This window comes from Dipodomys ordii, unplaced genomic scaffold (assembly GCF_000151885.1).
Source record: "Dipodomys ordii isolate 6190 unplaced genomic scaffold, Dord_2.0 Scaffold177, whole genome shotgun sequence".
Lineage (NCBI taxonomy): Eukaryota > Metazoa > Chordata > Mammalia > Rodentia > Heteromyidae > Dipodomys > Dipodomys ordii.
Genome location: NW_012267393.1, coordinates 882,153 through 901,893, shown reverse-complemented (window position 1 = coordinate 901,893; position 19,741 = coordinate 882,153). Strand labels below are relative to the sequence as shown.

Here is a 19,741-nt window from a genome sequence, read left to right as displayed (position 1 = left end):
TGACACATGCACCATCCTGTGCCGTAATCACCATTGTTTGGTATCTGGGGGATCTGGGGGTTGAACTTGCATGTGGTGGGCAGGTGCTTTACTCCTAGAACCACATTTGTCCTTCTTTTGCTCTAGGGACAGGGTTTTGTGCATTTGCTCGGGCCAGCCTGGCTGTGACCCTCCTGGTTATGCTTTTCAGGTAGCTGATGACAAATGTGCACCACACCCAGATACTGCTTGAGATGGGGATCTTGGTAACTTTTTTTCCCTCCCGTCAGTTGTGGGGCCTGAACTCTGGGCCTGGGCGCTGTCCCTCAGCTCTTTAACTCAAGGCGAGCGCTCTACCACTTGAGCCACAGCACCACTTCTGGTTTTCTGGTGGTTTATTGGACTTCCCTGCCCAGTGCAATCCTCAGATCTCAGCCTCCTGAGTAGCTAGGATTACAGGTGTGAACCACCAGCTCTGGGCCTTGGTAACTTTTTGCCTGGCCTGGTTTTGACCCACAAACATTCTGGGTCTTTGCTAGCCACATAAAATGGTATCTCCTTGTACTGCCCAGGCTAAGAAAAGTTTGGGCATGAATTAGGAAAATGTACATGCAGGATTTCATTTTTTACATCACAAAATTCTGAATAAATCCCATAAAGGTAAATGTTATTTTAAAGCTCGATAAAGGAAAAAAAGACACTCTATTAGAAAGAGCAAAGCATCAACCTCAACATTTCTTTCTAAATATTTTATAGTTGGTTAAAAACTTTGTAGATATTTTTGCAAATACTCCATAGAAGTGTTCAAGTATAGAAAAATTTGACAGATAGTAACACTACGAGTTGGCACAGACCAAAATAACCACGACTTCTGTCTTCATTTTTATGTATGCTTCTCACCCTATCACACTTTGAATAATGGATTCCTAGTTACACGAACACTTGAATAAATCAACAAGAAACATCAAAGTTCAAAAAGTAGGCTTTGAGAATAATGCTTTTCTGGATGCTTTTTTATCATTTGCTCTTTAAAAAAAAGACATGGTTTTTTAGTAGTTGTACAAAGGAATTACCATTCAACAAACAGATCAGTTTATGAACATAATGTACCTTGGTTGATATCATCCACTTCTTTCCCATCCCCCGAAAGTTCTTAATTTTGCAGGCTATGTAGTAAATTTATGGCTGTATTCTTTCCTATCACTTGTGTATAGACGGAAAAGCAAAGGGTGTGTTGGAAAGCACTGGATGGGAGCAGCTGACTTACCTTTGCGCAGGGAGCCCTGAGGAGACGCGGGGGGACTGGAATGCAGAGAGGACGCCATGGAGACAGTGTCTTCTGCATGTCTCTTACCACTGACTTCTTCACCGCCTAAAACTTTCTGAGGTAAATTTGTACCTAAAACTACAACCAAAGAAGCCAATGAACATCAGTCACCTGGAAGTGCGGCTGCCTAGACTGCTACATAAGCAGAGCCACTGGTGTACAATGGCTAGTGTTGCCACCCGGATGCTGGTGAGGGACGGCCATGGGTCATGGCACAGATTCTTACATCTAGGTTTCTCATTCAATGTCAGCTGGTCAGCCTTACCACACTGTTTTGTTTGGTGGCATGAGGGAACTCAGTTTCAAACTAGTCTAAATACAGTACCCCCCAAAGGACACAGTTATTTGCAATCCCGTTAGAAGACAGAGACTGAAGCTCTTCTCTGCCCTCTAAGAGGAGGCCTGGGCAGTGAGGGTCTGGGTCATACTGTCTTCTCTCACAGCTGTGCTGTGGGGACACAAGAGCTGGCAGCCATTTTGCAAGAGCTCTAAATTCATGTTACAGGAGGAAAGTAAACAACAAAAAGAATCATGAAAAAAAAATAGCATGGAGCTCACAAGAAACATTCTTATAAAATTCTACCACTATCTTTGTCCAAGAGCTGGCCTTGTTCAGTGTAGGTCAAACTTGAACAATGCTCAACTTTTTATATCCATCCTCCCCTGAATGAAGCAGCACCAAGGAAGCAAGCAGAGTAACAGTAACAGCATTTCCACAATGAACAATACTCACACCCCTAAATGCAGTTAACAATGTAAACACGATAGATCTATAAACAGTGCCATATAACACAGGGAAGAAAGTTGGTACAGTATCACCTCAGGCAATGATACCCAGGTAAGAAACCAGAGCTAAATTCCTTCCTCCTTCCATTCCAACTAAGAAATCATCTATCAACCTTTCCAATTTTGTATCCCATGTTCTCGACCAGTTTTTCACCAAACAAGTCCAGGCCTTGAGCATCTTTGACCAAACTGGGCCATCAGCTTTCTTCTCAAACTCCGACCACTAGTCTTGCTGTACTCCACCTTCCTTTTCAAAAGGGAATTTGCAGTGGAACTTGCGTGCCCTTCCTTTTCCCTCCCTCCCTCCCTTCCATCTGCTTACCCACCTTTCCTTTTCAGTATCTGTTATAGCCAAGGCTTTGAAATTTCCATCCTCCATTTTGCAAGTGTAAGGGTTACAGGCACGCATGTACCATATTACTTAGCTTCAAATCTCTTTATGGCTTCTCACTGACAAATTTCCTTTAGCCCAGCAAGTTGTAATTTCAACATAGTGATGGCTTCACTTCTTGTGCCCTGGAAGCTGCTAGCATGTTAGTTAAAAGCAAGGACTTTAGAGCCAGTCAGCCTGGGCTCAGCCCCCAGCTTGCCCACTTACTGGCAGTATGTATGTAACTACTGGCTGTCTTAGAGGATTATTCTGTAGAGATCTAACGGCAGTAAGGCCCTGGGACCCACGCGTGACAGTCACAAGGCACTTAGTGTCAGTCTCAGCCACTACAGCTTTTCAACACTGCATGTCACTTGTGGTCAGTGGAGGGCTTAGAGCCCCTGGCAGATCCCAAGCTGTTTCTGCTGCTCAAATCAACTTTCTGAAACCTTCCTGTTCATTTTGGGGGAGGCAGTGGTTCTGCTAGTTCTATATGTTTTTCGTCTACAATTTTCGTCTACAAATGGTTGTACGAAGGGTTATGACTTAACATGTCCATTTGTACATATGTGTGCAGTGCACTTTCTGCCACCCTTCCCCCCCCCCCGCCTGTCACATCAAGTGTCTCTTTCTTCACACAGTACATTGAGTATTCCAACTGTTAGCCCACCCTCCTCTCCCACTCAGTGCTTCAGCTTAAAAGGTTTGCACCAAGGGCTCTCCCTGCTGCATGTATGATGTTGTGCAGTCAGTGCGGCCTCGGACGTGCACAAGCCTCATGTGTGTTCACACACGTGCAATGCTATGTGGTCAGTGTGGTCAGGTGTGCATGTGTACGCCCCTTCCTCTGTGTGTTCCCACAGACACTGCCTGCTTCTTGAAGAGCCTTCAAGTTCTGTGTAACTGTTACCTTAAAACAAAACAAAAGGGGCTGGGAAGGTGGCTCAGTGGTAGAGCGCTTGCCTTGCATGCCTGAGGCCCTGGGTTCCATTCCTCAGCACCACATAAGCAAAAAGAAAAAAGCTGGAAGTGGCGTGGCTCAAGTGATAGAGCGCTAGCCTTGAGCTGAAGAGCTGAGGGACAGCGCCCAGGCCCAGAGTTCAGGCCCCATGACTGGACCCCCCCAAAAAACAAAACAAAAAACAAAACAAAAAACCTTCAGAAGCCTCTCCTTTTCTCTGCTAAAAGCCTGTTGATTTTGCTCTTCATACGCAGCATGTACCCCAGGATAGCAAACTCATTATTAACAAGTTATCTGTCTGAGGGTCTGAATCAGTGGGTTCAAAATGTGGCAAAGAAGAAGGTGATTCTAATTGAACTTTGTATCTCAAATAAGGTCAACTTACATTCACAAACTTCTACCAAATATGTATTAGGTATAATTCATAGGCCATGTAACGTTGCTAGAAATTAAATCCAATCTAGCCTCCAAAAATAATGATCCTATCAAAACAATAATTAAAAGTCACTTGGGCTGGGTGCTGGTGGCTCACACCTCGTAGCTACTCAAGATGCTGAGGTCTGAGGACCATGATTCAAGCCAGCCAAAGCAGGAAATTCCACAAGACTCTTTTTTTCCTTGGTCCAAGATGTGGACTTGAACTTGGTACATGCTCCACTTTCACTCACTAACTAGCGCGCTACCAACTCCAACCCCAACCCCAAGGGGTTGGTTATTTATTTTTCTATAGATTCTATCTCCAGTTAACCAACAAAAAGCTGGAGGCAGAGCTGTGGCTTAAGTGGTAGAGTGGTCAGCCTTGAGTGAAACCCACTACGAGCATATACGTATGTGCGTGTGTGCGCGCGCGCACGCACGCACGCACGCACGCACGCACACACACACAGAGTTGCACAATGTCAATATGACCTATAAGGGGGAAAATGTGTACGTTACACTGAAATACTTTACATTTTTTCTCCTAATTAGGTTTTCAGAGGAGGTTTTTTCGTAACAACCAACTAGATAATTGATTAAACACCTATCTGCATGTAGGAAGCCCTTGATATATTGAAACCAAATCTTGAATTGAACTTGGTACCTACATCAAGATTTGATGTAAATACCCAAGATATGAGGCTATAACTTTCCTGTTGATAAAAACAGATTCCAATAAAATGAAACAAGTTGGGATTCATGAAGTGATAAATAACATTACACAGCCTAACACCTGATCTTTGGATTATGGACAATCCTTTGTGCATTTCCCTGGAAATGTGAATGAAATGAATCTTACTGTAAATACTCACTCAGTGCAGTGTCTCTAGCTTGCACCTTCTTCCTGACGGGATGCAGGTTAACGGCGGGCACCGGAAGCATCTGGCTCCCCCTGTGGGGCTGATGCAGGTGGGCTTTAGCTGTTTGGCTAGCTGACCTCAAAGGCACAGGAGACATTTCAGATGATTTGGCTGATCTTTTCTCACTTAAATTCTTGGTCACTAACAGGAGAGAGAAGAAATAAGTAACTTTTTTTTTTTTCCTTTTAAACTGTGCTAGTCTTGGGCTTGAACTCAGGGCCTGGGCACTGTTCTTGAGCTGTTTTGCTCTGCCACTTGAGCCACAGCTCCACAACAACACTTGTGGCTTTTGCTGGTTAACTGGAGGTTAGAGTCTCAAACTTTCTTCCCTCAGCTGGCTTCAAACTGTGATCCTTAGATCTTAGCTAGTATTACTGGCACCTCACAGTAACTACTTTTTTAGGCAAGATTTATTACCACTAATATAAACAATACATATAAAACTTATTTTTAGCTCCCTGAAAATTAATTTTCAAGGAATTTCATTTAACTAAAATATTACCTCTGAAATTACTGTAGAATAATCTGCTACTGGAATTTGCGCTCAGGACTTAGTTACTGCTCTACACTGGAGCCATGCCCTCAGTGCTTTTGGCTTTGTTTTTTTTAAATTTGTTTTTGGGTTTGGTTTGGCCTCTGACTTTGATTCTTCTACCTATTACATGGGAAGCATATATGCAACTCAGTTTGAGATGAGGTCTTGGTGTCATCTATATTACTAAACACGCTTGCTGTATCAATCCCAGAGGCCGACACGGCATTCTAGGGACAACAGTGGAATGAACGACAATCTGATCACATCATTGACCTTCCTTATGTCTTGCACATAAGAAAGCACCCAAATCCCGAAAACAAAAATCTCAAAGGTCCTGGCAGCAACCTGCTTCCCTCAACTCCACGTTCTCTGGGTTTCTATTAAGTCAGCTTTAATTCCCTAGGCTGGGAAGTTCCTCCCACCATGTAACAGATGAATTTCACAAAAGCATGGAAGTCTCTCTAATACCCCATGTTCTTCAGTATAGAAAAGAGAAACAAATCACTGCCTCTGTTGTATAAAAGCCAATACTATCATCCAAAGGCAAGTATTCATTCTCCAGACAGTCCTATCAATCCTTCAGACAGCTGATCAGCATGGTTCATGCAGGTACAACCTCAGCACTTTATGATGTATTTGTTTTAAACACCAAAAGAAAAGCAAAAATAGATGTTCAACTTGTCTCAATGTAGTTATAGTAGTGACTCACCACGTTCCCCCAACAGCCATATCCTAGAACTCCCCTCCCTCCACTACTAAACAAATATACCTGTGGTTTTGAACAAATATACCTGTGGTTTTGAACAAATATACCTGTGGTTTTGGAGAAGGCCGGAGACCAAGGCTGCATGGAATGCTGACACCCCTGATGAGCACAGAGGCTGTTGAGACTTTGAAGCACCTCGGTCAAAATAACACTACTTATCCACTCCACCTCCATCTCACCCGGCTTCCATCCACGACTCCTCCCCACTCTATACTCTTTCTCCTAATAGTTAAAGAGCCCGAGTGAGCCGGGCATTGGTGGCTCACGCCTGTAATCCTAGCTACTCAGGAGGCTGAGATCTGAGGATCGTGGTTCAAAGCCAGCCCGGGCAGGAGAGACCGTGAGACTCCTATCTCCAATAAACCACCAGAAAACCGGAAGTGGCGCTGTAGCTCAAGTGGTAGAGCGCTCGCCTTGAGCTGAAGAGCTGAGGGACAGTGCCCAGGCCCAGAGTTCAAGCCCCACGACCGACAAAATAAATAAATAAATAAATAAAGAGCCCGAGTGGTAAGGGGGAAAGAGGGTACGTATTTCCCTTCCTAGGCTTCATTCCTAAAGAAAGCCCATTGGTATGTTGGGTTCACTTTTTGCCCTTCCTTTATTCTGATACCCTCATGACTGTGTTTCCTTATAGTTAGGAGACAGACATTCATTATGACAGCCTACAGAATATTTTTAGGGCAAGAATCAGGTAACATCTCAGAATGAAAATACAGGAATTGGGCTGAGAAGGTGGCTCAGTGGTAGAGCACTTGCCTTGCATGCATGAGGCCCTGGGTTCGATTCCTCAGCACCACATAAGCAAAAAGAAAAAAGCTGGAAGTGGTGCTGTGGCTCAAGTGGTAGAGCGCTAGCCTTGAGCTGAAGAGCTGAGAGACAGCGCCCAGGCCCAGAGTTCAGGCCCCATGACTGGACCACCCTCCCCCCCCAAAAAAAAAGAAAATACAGGGATTCCTGAGACTATACACAATGGCTTATTAAATAACTGAATCCTCTGGTTAGAGCTATGGCATTTTCCCCTCCCCTCAATATAAACCAAGTAAAAGCATCTTGTTTTTAAGAGCGGGTACCGGGATTTGAATTCAGGGCTGGGGTGCTGTACCTTAGCTTTTTCACTCAAGGCTGGCCTTCTACCACTTGTATCACAACTCCACTTCTGGCTTTTTTGGGTGGATAATTACAGTTAAGAGTTTCACAGACTTTACTGCTGGGTTAGCTCTGAATCTTAATCCTCAGATCTCAGCCTCCTAAGTCGCTAAGATTATAGACATGAACACTAGTACTAGGCCTCACTGTCCTTTCTAGCTATTAACAGTATCAGAATGTGTCTGGTATTTTTCTTGTTTCACTTCACTGCCACCTAGTATTATCTCAAATGTTTTAAACAGATTCTGCTTGGTAATTACTTTTTCATTAAATTTAGAAAGGTAAAAATTTCACTTCTTGCTTCATTTACAGGTGAATGCAAAAAAATGTTCCCAAGCAGAAATACAGCTCTTATAATCTAAGATGTCTTTATAAGGCTCTTTAAAGAAAAATTACTTATCTATTTCTCACACACAGTAAATATTAGCAATGACTGGAATTTGTACATGATTAATAGACTCCCAGGATGCTTGAGTAGTCAGTAAGGCTTCTGAGCCAATTAACTATTTTACTGGTGCTTCAGCACAATTCCTGAGAATGAAGTGTCTATTGTGTGGTGATCTTTAGTGTCACAGAAAGGAAAGTGTGTACTCACAGGTACCATATGCAGGCTCCCACTGCAGTGACATCACCTGGAACTTCTCCTCATCTGTCTCCACATCCAGACCTGAGAGATACTGCTTCACTTTGCGTGCCATTTGGGCCTCCTCATAGAGCTTCTTGGCGTTCAGCAGAGAGCTGCGGCGTGCCCGTTTTTTGTGAGTACCTCCTTGCACATCCAGCATGTTTGAATTTGTGCTGCCTTGACTCAATGACCTGGAAGATGGAAATCACAGTCAGAGGCTGTAAATAGAAATGAGCACAGGAGAATGAAGAGTAAAGGATTTTGTTCTGTTAATGCTATCGCATGCTGATGGAAATGAGTTAAAAGACAGAGCATTAATGCAAAGTAATTGGGCATACATGGCGCTGTTCTGAATTAAGAACAAGAATGAGCAAAATACAGCAGTCACAAGAACAAGATACAATTCCTCCCTGAGCAACGACTCCATTCGACCTGCATTTGTGTCTATGTAATCTGTGGCACAATTGTGCTAAGAAAAAAAAAATCCTCTGCTCCAAGGCCACCTACACCAAGGGTTCTTCTGCAAGGAAGTTTCTATAGCATCTTTGCTTGTTTGTATTACTTGAGACATGCTATTGCAATCACCATGTCTACAGCAGGTTCAACTGAGCATGTGGATTAATTTTACCAATTACCACCTTTTGGCCAAAAATTAAGACAGTAACCAAAAAAATAATTAGCTGAGAATAACAACACTTACATACTTAATTCAATGAAGCCAGACATCAGATGTAACACAACAGTCCCATTCAAACATAAAACGTTGGGTTCTAAGTATAGGGATCTGAGATTTTACTTCTGCAATGGCCTTGACTGGTTAGAAAGAATCATAATTCAAATAAGCTGCAGCTTCACTTTGCTCTTTCTGTCATGCTTCCTTACACAAAGACTACATCTAGAAATAAAGGAAAACAGCCTTGTGATGCTGTTTGCCCTAATAAGGCGAGCAAGATTGTTAGATGGTTTCTGTTTTGAAGGCAGTTGCCATTCTAAGCTAATTAACAGTATCTCTCAGCCTACTTTTTATACCACTCTCCCCCCTCATCCCCACTGCCGATTGGGATACTACCCCTGAGCCTCTTTGTGCTCAAGGCTAGTGCTCTGCTACTTGAGCCACAGTGCCACTTTCTGGCCTTTTCAGAGTAATTTATTGAAGATAAAAGTCTCACAGACTTTCCTGCCCAGGCTGACTTTGAACCATGATTCACAGATCTCAGCCTCCTGAGTAGCTAGGATTACAGGCATGAGCCACCAGTGCTCAGGTCCACATTCTGAAAACATTATCAACACTGTACAACAAGATGCTCTTCAGTGCTCACATACCTCGTCTAAAATAAACACTGAATCAGAATGTTTTTGCTGTAAATCAAGTGGAACAGTTGAAAAACTATTACAGCATTGTTTTTGGTATCACTTTTAAAGAGCCTTGAACCTTTCTATTGCTATTGATCAGTAGAGAAACCAGTATGCAGAAACTTCAAAACTTGAAGAATGGTTGGGGAAAAAGTCCGGAGATATTAATGAATTGTATTTTCAACCTTTTGGGAGAACTTGATCATAGAGTTAAGCTAGAAGGCATAAAAAACCCCACAAAATTAGGGGCTGGGAAGTTGGCTTAGTGATAGAGTGCTTGCCTCGCATGCATAAGGCCCTAGGTTTGATTCCTAAGCACAGAAAAAGTTGGAAGTGGTGCTGTGGCTCAAGTGGTACAGTGGTAGCCTTGAGCTGAAAAGCTGAAGGACAGCGCCCAGGCCAAGTTCAGCCCCCACAATTGACAAAAACAACAACAACAACAAAAAAAAAAAAAACTAGCTTTTAAGTATTTGTAAAGCCAACTTAAAGAGTCCAGTCTGAGGAACTTTTAGTTCTTTAATGGTGTGCTTTAGAATGATGTGCTGCCAATACACTCACTGTAAGGCACACTGGACAGTACTGTGGTGTGTGTGTGTGTATAAGTATGTGCACATGTATTTGTACATGGAGGTGGGGAGGATGAAAACCAGAAGCTAAAGACAGAGTGATCCAGAAGATTCATATTATGATCATAAAGAAGTTTTAGAAAGCCTAAATCAATGTACTTTGCTTATATTTTCCTCTTTAATATACATGAGGGTGATGTGTGATAAGAATCCAAACCTAAGTTCATAGGCTTATGAGAGCTGCTTTAAATAAGCATACAGTAAAAAACTTGAGCAGTTAGAGGAGAATGCAGTGATTTTTCTTAGTACATAAAACCAACTGGTGAAATCTTGGGCTCAAATGCAGAAAAATCAAGTCTAACATTTACGAGACTTTAATACTAATAGTTAGTGATTTTTATCTTAGCTGATATTCCAAATTAAACAGGTTGGAGGCATGGCCAGTTGGTAGAGTGCCAGCCAATGAGCAAAGTTGTCAATTACCAAGTTTGAGTTCGTGTCTTGGCCAAAAAATAAAAACAAACAAAAAATAAGGTCAATAAATGCAGAATATAAAACCTCAAGAAATGAAAACATTATAACTATAAAATACCTTTGTAAACTATTTCCAAAATAGCAAATTCTCTCTGTAAAAGGAAAATACCTAATGTACACAAGCATCAGTATCAGACAAGGCAAACCCTACAGCTGAACGAACAGGGACTTTGGTAATTAACATAAGGCATTCAATCACCCCAAACACCCACTAGGATATACTGTCAAGTATGCTGCACAGTAGTAATGCCAGGTTTCAACTTCTGTGTTCAGTAAGAAGAACCAGAAAAGACCAAGACGTAAATGTATGATGCAGAAGAAAGTACACAAGAAACACAAAGTAGGAGGAAGAAAATAGCAGGAAAGTCAAGGTGACCAAGCTTTAACAGAAAAGACCACAATAAGACAAGGCTCAAGGAGGTGGCTCAAACACAAAAACAAACAAAAAACCCTCTTACCTGTAATAAATGCAACTAACTTCAGTTTATTATCATTAAAATAAACAAAAGCCCCCTTATGCATCTCATCACACACAAAAGCCATTTCTTCCTTCATCTAAAAATAAAGGAGCAGGCACATAATATATAAAATCTTCAATACTCTATGATTCTAAATAAATCCCTAACTATGAAGGGGCAGGGACCTGAACTTCCTTTAACAAAAAAAAAAGTGACAGTTTGATTCTTTCACAGCTTTACAGAGAGGTAAGTTTGTAAGTAGAGCTGATATCTGCTTCAAGTGTCAGGCATTTGTGGATGTGAGGAATGTCATAATATAGCTTGGATAAAAGCTGCCTATAATCGGAGATGTCAGAAAATAAAACTTTTATCAACAGACCTCTCATCCATGTTTACATCTTTAACAAGGTATTTTTTACTTTTATAAAACAGGGTATTTACTAAGAGTGAACTCGAATCAAACTGCCTAGGTTTGGCTATACTATTAATGAGCTGTAAGACTGCATAATTCTATTTTCCCCATCTGTGACTTGAGAATAAAAGCATCTACTCATAGTATGAGAGGAAAATTAAATAAGATCACTGATTTAAGTGTGCTTGGGATAGTAGTATATGGAATATACTAAGTATATAATATTCAATACTATCATCATTTAACTGAAACCTGCTAAATTTAAATCTTAAAGGCCTTGTGGCATGTCAATAAAAAAAAGCAACAAATACCCCAAACCCATTAGAACACAAAAAAGCTAGTTCTATCTCTGCTTTTACCTTGTTAGCAAAAGGCACTTGTCAGGAATATAGGCTGACAGAGTTAATAGAATGCATGCTATTTGATATGCGTGCATTAATGAAAAAAGGATGCAATATATACGTGTATATATATGTTAAGAGTTGCACAACCTTTATTTCAGTTGTGTTTCTCTCTACACTTACCCCAGACTCCGCCACCTCTTCTTCCTGTAAGCAAGAGCCACAAACATTGAAGCATGTGTTTGAATAGGAAAGCACAGATAAAAGACAACAGTTGAGAGTCACAGAAATTATGCAGACAGAACAGAATGGAAAAATTTTATTAAGAAAAAAAATCACAGCTTAACAATAAAATGACCTTTAATGAAATGCAGAATATTACAGTAAGTTATGATAGGTCTTGAAGGCCAGAAAAACTCCACATATATTTCTAAATGTTTCAGATCAAATGCATGTGTGCGTGCCAGTTCTAGGGCTTGGACTCAGAGCTTGGGCACTGTGCTGAGCTTTTTAGTTCTAAGTTTGTGCTTTACCACTTGAGCCACAGCTCCACTTCAGCTTTTAGCTGGATAACTGGAGATAAAGAATTTCATGGACTTTTCTGCCTGGGCTGGTTTTGAACCACAATTTTCAGATCTCAGTTTTCTACAGAGTAGCTACAGGAGTGAGCTACCAATGTCCAGGTCCAAATGTATTTTGAATACCTAACTCACGAAGCAGTTAATGTGAGTAAGAAAGAAGCTTAGGGGTAAACATTTACTTAGTATAAATCTAGAATTCGAAGTTTCTAGGGAATTTTTTAAAAAAGGATCTTTCTATATTTATATCTCTATATTTTTCTATATTTGTATTTGTATTTGATCTGTCTATATTTATATTTTTTGTACATGGCACCACTGAGCTACCTCCCCTGTCTATATACTGAATACTGTCTTTCTGAATACTATTCTTGAAAAAATGTGAGCCATTTAACTGACAGGTGAAATTACATTTCACCTAAGTGGGGAAATTTCTCTGGCAAAGAATTTAGTCAGTAATATTGGCTTGCAAATCCAACTTAAAATGGATAGAAAATTGTATCAGCAAGTTAGGGTGGTGGCCTAGATACCTGTTCTAGAAGCACCTGGAGGCTGAGGCAAGAGGTGCATGTGGTAGAGGCCAGCTTGAGCAACATGGTGAAACCCCATCTTAAAAAAACCTGTCTTGGCCTGGCGCTGGTGGTTCATGCCTGTAATCCTAGCTAATCAGGAGGCTGAGACCTGAGGATCATGGTTCAAAGCCAGCCTGGACAGGAAAGGCTGGGAAACTCTTATCTCCAATAAACCACCAGAAAACCAGAAGTGGCGCTCTAGCTCAAGTGGTAGAGTGCTCGCCTTGAGCTGAAGAGCAGAAGGACAGCACCCAGGCCCAGAGTTCAAGCCACACAATGGACAAAAACAAACAAAAACAACAACAACAAAAAAAACCCCAAACCCTCACTGTCTTTATGCTACATGTTTGAATAAAGATGCCATTTTGCTTACAAATGGGATTAATGCTAAAAGGAATTATTTTGCCCATATGAGGTAAGTACACACCACCATCATGAGCAATTGCTTAAGGAAAGATGGTATATTTTAGTATTGGTTGATCAAACTGATTTGGGAAATAGTCAGATTTAAACATATATATGTTTGTTTTCCCTCATACCTTTCACTCAATTGAGGCTTTTCCCAAGGAAACTGACAGGTTTTTTTGGTTCATTCCTGATTATATCTTGTACTTGGTATATTATCATCTGGTCTGACAGGGTCACAAATTCATGTCTTCAGAGACCAGAATAGTAACAAATATGAGTGAATGACAACAGGGAGTGGAAGGGCACTGTACAAAGGACACACACACAACAAAAGCAGACAAATAAGCCTCCTCCAAGTTTGATTTGGTCCCTGGTTCTTATTGGTTTTTTTTTTTCTTCTACATTTTTGAGCAATGACAGCTCTCTCAGTGATCTCAAGGGGCAGAAATAGGATGGTAGAGAAGAGGAGATCTGGCACACTCCTTCCTTTCATACTTTGACAATTGCTCAACTAGAGTAAACGGTGAGATCTACAACAAAAACAAACTGCAGAAACAAAGATGTCTAAATAGCTGTGTAAGAAAACAAAATAATCCAGACACGTGCTGGTTTTGTATTACAAAGGATTAGGTATTCTTGTTTCCTTGGGAGAAGAGATGGAGGAGGGAAGAGGGAGCAAGAGCTGGAAGAGAGAGGAAGAGACAGAGGGGGAGAAAGGAAGAGGAGGAGAAAGAAAAAGGGGGGAGAAAAAGGGAAAGAGGGAGGAGAAAAGGAGACAATGGGGGAGACAATATATATGTGTGGAGATTTTTATCTACTTCTGTAAATTATTCCACTTTAATATCCTATATAGAGATCCAAAAGAAAATTAGAAAAATTTAAATTATTATATCTATAGACACTCTAAAAATTATGAAAATTAGTAGGAACTTCTTATCAACCTACTTGCTATAAATTTCATATAGATATTTGAGAAAGTCTTTGTATTTTATTAAAAATGAATTTTAAAAAGTATTTGTAGAAGATCAGATTAATAGAGTAGAATTATTTTCTAAGGATAACAATTAAATTTGTACTTTCTAAATCCTGTGAAAAAATTCATCCAAATAAAGAGTAGCATTATAACTTGAGGAAAAAGAACTGCTTTAAAAGAATGAAGTTTGAATTAGAACTGTATTTTTAAGAAACTAGGTAAAAATAAGACATACTACCGATGGATACTTTCTATGTTAGGTTAGAAACCAGATTTTCTTAGGTGTGTATCCTGGAAATTTAAAAAACAATATAGACCTACTAATACACTCAGATAAGTTATAGTGAAAGCTGGGGTTCAAATCTTGGCAAATCAGAGAAGCTGCTCTGCTGCTCTGCTCTACATCTTCAGATGTACTTCCTACCAGTTAGGTTATTGTGAAACTATTTGAGAATGATGTGAGTCAGGCCCTTGCAGTGCAGGAAAAATGATACATATGAGTATCTGTCACTCTGGATGCCTCTCGGTGTCATACCTCTGTCGGAACATCATAGCGGGGTCCATATTTGCAGAAGTCATTCGAACAACTTGACGAATTTCCTTGGCAATCATTCTTAGCTTCTCAAAGTTTACTAGGCCATCTACTTTGGAGTCGTTTCCTATAATGTATAATAAAATCATATAATAAAAGCAAGTTTTTAAGCTTTCAAATTAATGTTTGGCTTATTTATTTACTGAACCAGTACTAGGATTTTGAACTCAGGGCCTCCACTTGCATGGCTTGCTCTGTGGGTATGAGCCAAAACCCCAGCGCATCTTCTTTTTGGAGACAGTTTCACAGGGTTTTTTTTGTTTTTTTTTTCTGTGGGCTAGCTTCAAATAACAATCCTCTCAGTCTTAGTGTCCAGAGTAGTTGGGATTACAGGAATGAGATACTACACCTGGCTATAAAAAATTTTTTTTTTTTTTTTTTTTTGGGTCCGGTCGTGGGGCCTGAACTCTGGGCCTGGGCGCTGTCCCTCAGCTCTTCAGCTCAAGGCTAGCGTTCTACCACCTGAGCCACAGCGCCACTTCTGGCTTTTTTCTTTTTTCTTATGTGGTGCTGAGGAATCGAACCCAGGGCCTCAGGCATGCAAGGCAAGCGCTCTACCACTGAGCCACCTTCCCAACCCTTCTATTTTTTGTCGGTTGTGGGGCTTAAACTCTGGGCTTGGGCGCTGTCCCTCAGCTCCTCAGCTCAAGGTGAGTGCTCTACTGCTTGAGCCACAGCACCACTTCTAGGTTTCCTAGTGCTTTATTGGAGATAAGAGTCTCATGGTCTTTCCTGCCTGGGCTGGCTTTGAACCATGATCCTCAGATCTCAGCCTCCTAAGTGACAATGAAATTTTGAGATGATAAGACTAGGCAAATAGAATAACCTATCAGCCAAGAACAGTTATAAAATTGGACATAAAAATGTGTGAAGACCGCAATTAAAGACCACAAATACCTCAGAAAATACAGAAATGTCATTGTTAGGTACTTTCTAAGTAACCTGCTGATTTCAGAAGGTGGAAATGAGCCTACAATACTAGTTACTCAGGAGTCTGAGATACAGAGAACCACAGTTTGAGGATAGTCTGGGTAGAAAAGTCTTGAGAGATTCCTTCTCTAAAATAACCAGTAAAAAACTCAGCTGGTAGAGCAAGCAAGCCTAGCAAGTTTGAGGCCTCAAGTTCAAGTTAAAAAAGAAAAAAATGAACTGAAATACTTTGCTTGTTGAGGTAAAGAGAGTAATGTTAATCCAAATAAATCTTCCGATGCTTTAGGCTGGGAATCTCAGGACTATACACTATGAGCACCTTTAGCTGAACAAGGTTTAATTCTCTTCGGAGAAATAAAGTGTCATTCAACCTCAGTTTTTTTAAAAATTATTTTTATATACAACATCTATTCCTTTGTCAAAAAATACAAAGCACTGGCCAGGCGCTGGTGGCTCAACTTCTGTAATCCTAGCTACTCAGGAGGTTGAGATCTGAGGATCGCGGTTCAAAGCCAGCCTGGGCAGGAAAGTCCGTGAGACTCTTATCTCCAATAAACCACAAGAAAACTGGAAGTGGCGCTGTGGCTCAAGTGGTAGAGCACTCACCTTCAGTTGAAGAGCTGAGGGACAGTGCCTAAGCCCAGAGTTCAAGCCCCATGACCAACAAAAAAAGAAAAAAAAAAAAGAGTGCATAACTAAAGTCTGAAATAATGAGATTCACAGGGGATCCAGATTATGAAGAAAATCAGAGACAAGGCTAGATATATAAAAAAAAAATCACTGAAAACTTGGATAAGTAATATGGAACTAAAAAAATAAACAAGAGGGCTGGGATGTAGCTCAGTGGCAAAGCGCTTGCCTAACAAGTGCAACGTCCTGGGTTTGATCTCCAGTACCAAAAAAGACAAAAAAAAATAAATAAACAAGACACTAAAAAAAAGATACATTAATAAATTAAGAACTTATGATGAGCTTAACAGTACACTAGTCACTGAATTAATTAGACCAAAGTAATTGATTAGGATCAATAAATTGGAATGTGGGAAAGAAGAAAATATCTGGGATGAAGCATAAAAAAATGAAAAGTGTTTAAGACAATACAGGAACAGGGATCAGGACTAACAGGTAAAATTAGAAGGGCAAAAAACTTTGCAGACCTGATTACTGAAAAATGTCCTAAGGAAAAATACCAAGCCATCTGTTTTAATGGGTCCTAGAAAACCACTCATCAACTTCAGTGGACACCAAATGTTTTCCTGAAGTTGATTATACAAATATCAGGATCCACAAATTCACCCTGAATGTAATGTATGGCCAGTAAAAACGTATATGCATAAAGAGTTACATACAAGAATAGGCACCTTATTCACCTAACAGGTTAGCAAAGCAAACTACAAAATAAACATCAAACAAATAAATGAATCTATTGTATTGTTTTTATACAATGTTATATGCATAGTTTAGGAAAACATGGAAGAATCTTAATAATTCAATGTTGACCAGAATAGGCCAGAGGCCAAAACAAACTATAATGTAAGATAACAAATGTGTTATATTCTATTTATAAAAGTTCAGGAACAGTTAAAACTAAAATATAAAATTAGAAGTCAGGATAGTAGTTACCCTGGGGGAGGAAGAAGAGGGTAGTAACTGGGTAGGAGTCAGGGAATGTTCACCATGAAGGTGTTTGTTCTGTCAAATTTCATTATAGCTGTTCATTTGTTTTAGGCACTTTTCTGTGTTAGTTCACTTGGGGAAAAAAAACAAAAACAAAAGAAGCCTGAGGGGAAGTTGGATGTCAGTGGCTCACACTTATAATCTGATCTACTCAGTGGGCTGAAATGTGAAGATTGCAGTTCTAAGTCAGCCTGGGCAGAAAAGTCCAAGACACTGTTTCCAATTAACCAACAAAATTTTGTACCGGAGGTGTGTCTCAAGTGGTAGAGCGTCAGCTAGGACTGAAAAAGCAGAACAAGTGCGAGGCCAAGTTCAAGCTCTAGTACTAGTGCCAAAAAAATAAAAAATGAGGCTGGGCATGGTGAAACACAGGTGTAACCAGCATTCGGGAGAAGGCACGAAGATCATGAGTTTGAGGCCAGCCCAGGCTATACAGCAACACCTGTCTCAAATAACAAAAGATCTCTGTGTGTAAAGTTTTTATTTTGGATGTATACAATAAGCATTTCAACTTGTTCTTTTTAACCATGTGGCTTTCCAATACCAAAATTTGCTGCATTTAATCATGACATAATCACTACACTGGAATAAACTAATTCAGTTACATGCTAATCGCTACAATGCTGTAATAAATCACAGTGCTGTATAATTAGCTGAAGCTAAACATGAATTTAACAGGTAACTTTTAAATACCTTCATGTAGAAATGTCATGTCTTTCTTGACAACAGGGAAGAGTGGGATGATTGGAGGCTGCATGCTTTGACTACTGAGAATATTTCTGTATTTTGCCATGTTTCTTGATGGATCAAAAAGGTCTTGTAGATCCTGGAGATGTTTCTCATATTTGCTTGGTAACTTTTCCCAAGTACCTCTAAGTCGTGCTACAGGTGCCAGATTTAAGCCACTGTCAAAGACAAGAATAAAAATAGTAAAAAGGGACTTGGGGGAGAGGGTAGATTCAAGTCAGTAAAGTGTATGCATCAAATTTTCTATTGCTAAAGGAGAGATATTTTTACATGTTGAAATGAACAGAAGTATGACAAAATAAAGAAGGGACTATCTTAATGTTAAAAAAGAAATTCTTTCCAATGATTCTATTACTTGCCTGTTGTATATTAATGGCTTTCCCCCACCATTTGGTGGCAGTACTGGGCTTGAACTTAGGGGCTTCTTGAGCAGCCTTCTCTCTCATGGCTGTGGCGCTATCACTTGAGCCATGTACTAGAGTTTCCACGGAAGTGATAGATGTAGTAATATCATAAACAGACATTTAACTTTAGAAACAGTGTGCCACAATACTGTTTTACTTAGAAATAACACCACAGTATTTGAGAAAGGTTTAAGCCATGTGGAGAACGACAAAAACACTGAGGTAGCATTTTTTTTCTAAGATTTTTTTTTTTTAGTCCATTTGTATTCCTGATTCCAAGGCTTCCATATCCCTACGTCTTAATCCTGCCTTGTAAACTTCTAGACAGTCAATGTCTTCCTTCCACAGACTCAGATGCTCCCTAAACTGAGAAGTGATTCATGCCATTTAGGCTGCAGCTCTTGCCTTCTCTTTATCTCTACACTACCATCCATGGGTAAGTCGCTGAACAAGGGTATCTGTGGGTATACACAATATGCCTTAATTTTCTTAACAGTTAATCCTCTTTTCAGTCATCTGACTTTACCACATTTAAAATTTTCTCTTGACTTGTTTTTTAAGGTATGGAGTTTATACATTTGTTCCCTTTGCTTCTCAGAATCCTTACCTACCCCTCCCCCCAAGAAAACTGTTAAGCAAAATAAATGCAAATTATCTTTACCCAAACTAAGAGATATCTAAATATTGAGTATATTACAATGACTGACAAAAGATAAGGTAAACAAAAGTGCAAAGCTGCTGAAACAACATTTCTTATTTGGACTAACAACACTTCATAGGCTTATGGAGTAAGGCAGGGCGGATCTTCTCCTTTAACAAGGGGTGTCAGAAAATAAGATTAAATCAGTACACACAGAAATACATTTTGGCAGGAATATCTTTTCACAATGAGAGGATAGAAGGGAAAAACAGTTGTAAATAACGACCTTTATTCCCTGTGAAAACAAAGCACAGAACAATGTACTCATGAGGCCAACTCCTGGAAACTGAGAATCCTACCTTGGCTCTTACACAAACCTCTTTAAATAACTACTACAGAAATATTCATATAATTCAAATTCATATAATTCATAAGGAAGGAACACAAGCATTTAGAACAAATAGAAACAAGAAAAAACAAATAGTTAAAGAACATAAAGGAAAAAAAAAGTCAACAAAGCTGGGTACCAGGTGGCTCATGCCTCTAATCCTAGCTACCCAGGAGGCTGAGATCTGAGGATTATGGTTCAAAGTCAGCCTGGACAGGAAGTCCGTGAGTCTTATCTCCAGAAAACCGGAAGGTGCTATGGCTCACCTTGAGCTGAAGAGCTCAGGGACAGCACCCAGGCCAAGAGTTCGAGCCCCCTAACCAAAAAGAAAAAGGT

General features: G+C 40.2%; 1 protein-coding gene across 3 annotated transcripts in view; it reads right to left on the bottom strand.

The window, feature by feature from the left end:
* The window catches only part of Rapgef6 (Rap guanine nucleotide exchange factor (GEF) 6), a 147,888-nt gene that overhangs the window by 13,952 nt on the left and 114,195 nt on the right, over window positions 1–19,741 (bottom strand). For 2 of the 3 annotated variants that reach the window (XM_013033804.1, XM_013033807.1), the window contains exons 20-24: window positions 17,920–18,131; window positions 14,563–14,686; window positions 7,803–8,023; window positions 4,713–4,901; window positions 1,247–1,384 (exon numbers count right to left, since the gene is read on the bottom strand). In XM_013033804.1, the coding sequence (XP_012889258.1) occupies window positions 1,247–1,384; window positions 4,713–4,901; window positions 7,803–8,023; window positions 14,563–14,686; window positions 17,920–18,131 (884 nt within the window). The remainder of the gene's footprint in view (window positions 1–1,246; window positions 1,385–4,712; window positions 4,902–7,802; window positions 8,024–14,562; window positions 14,687–17,919; window positions 18,132–19,741) is intronic. The other variant, XM_013033806.1, reaches the window with a different exon arrangement.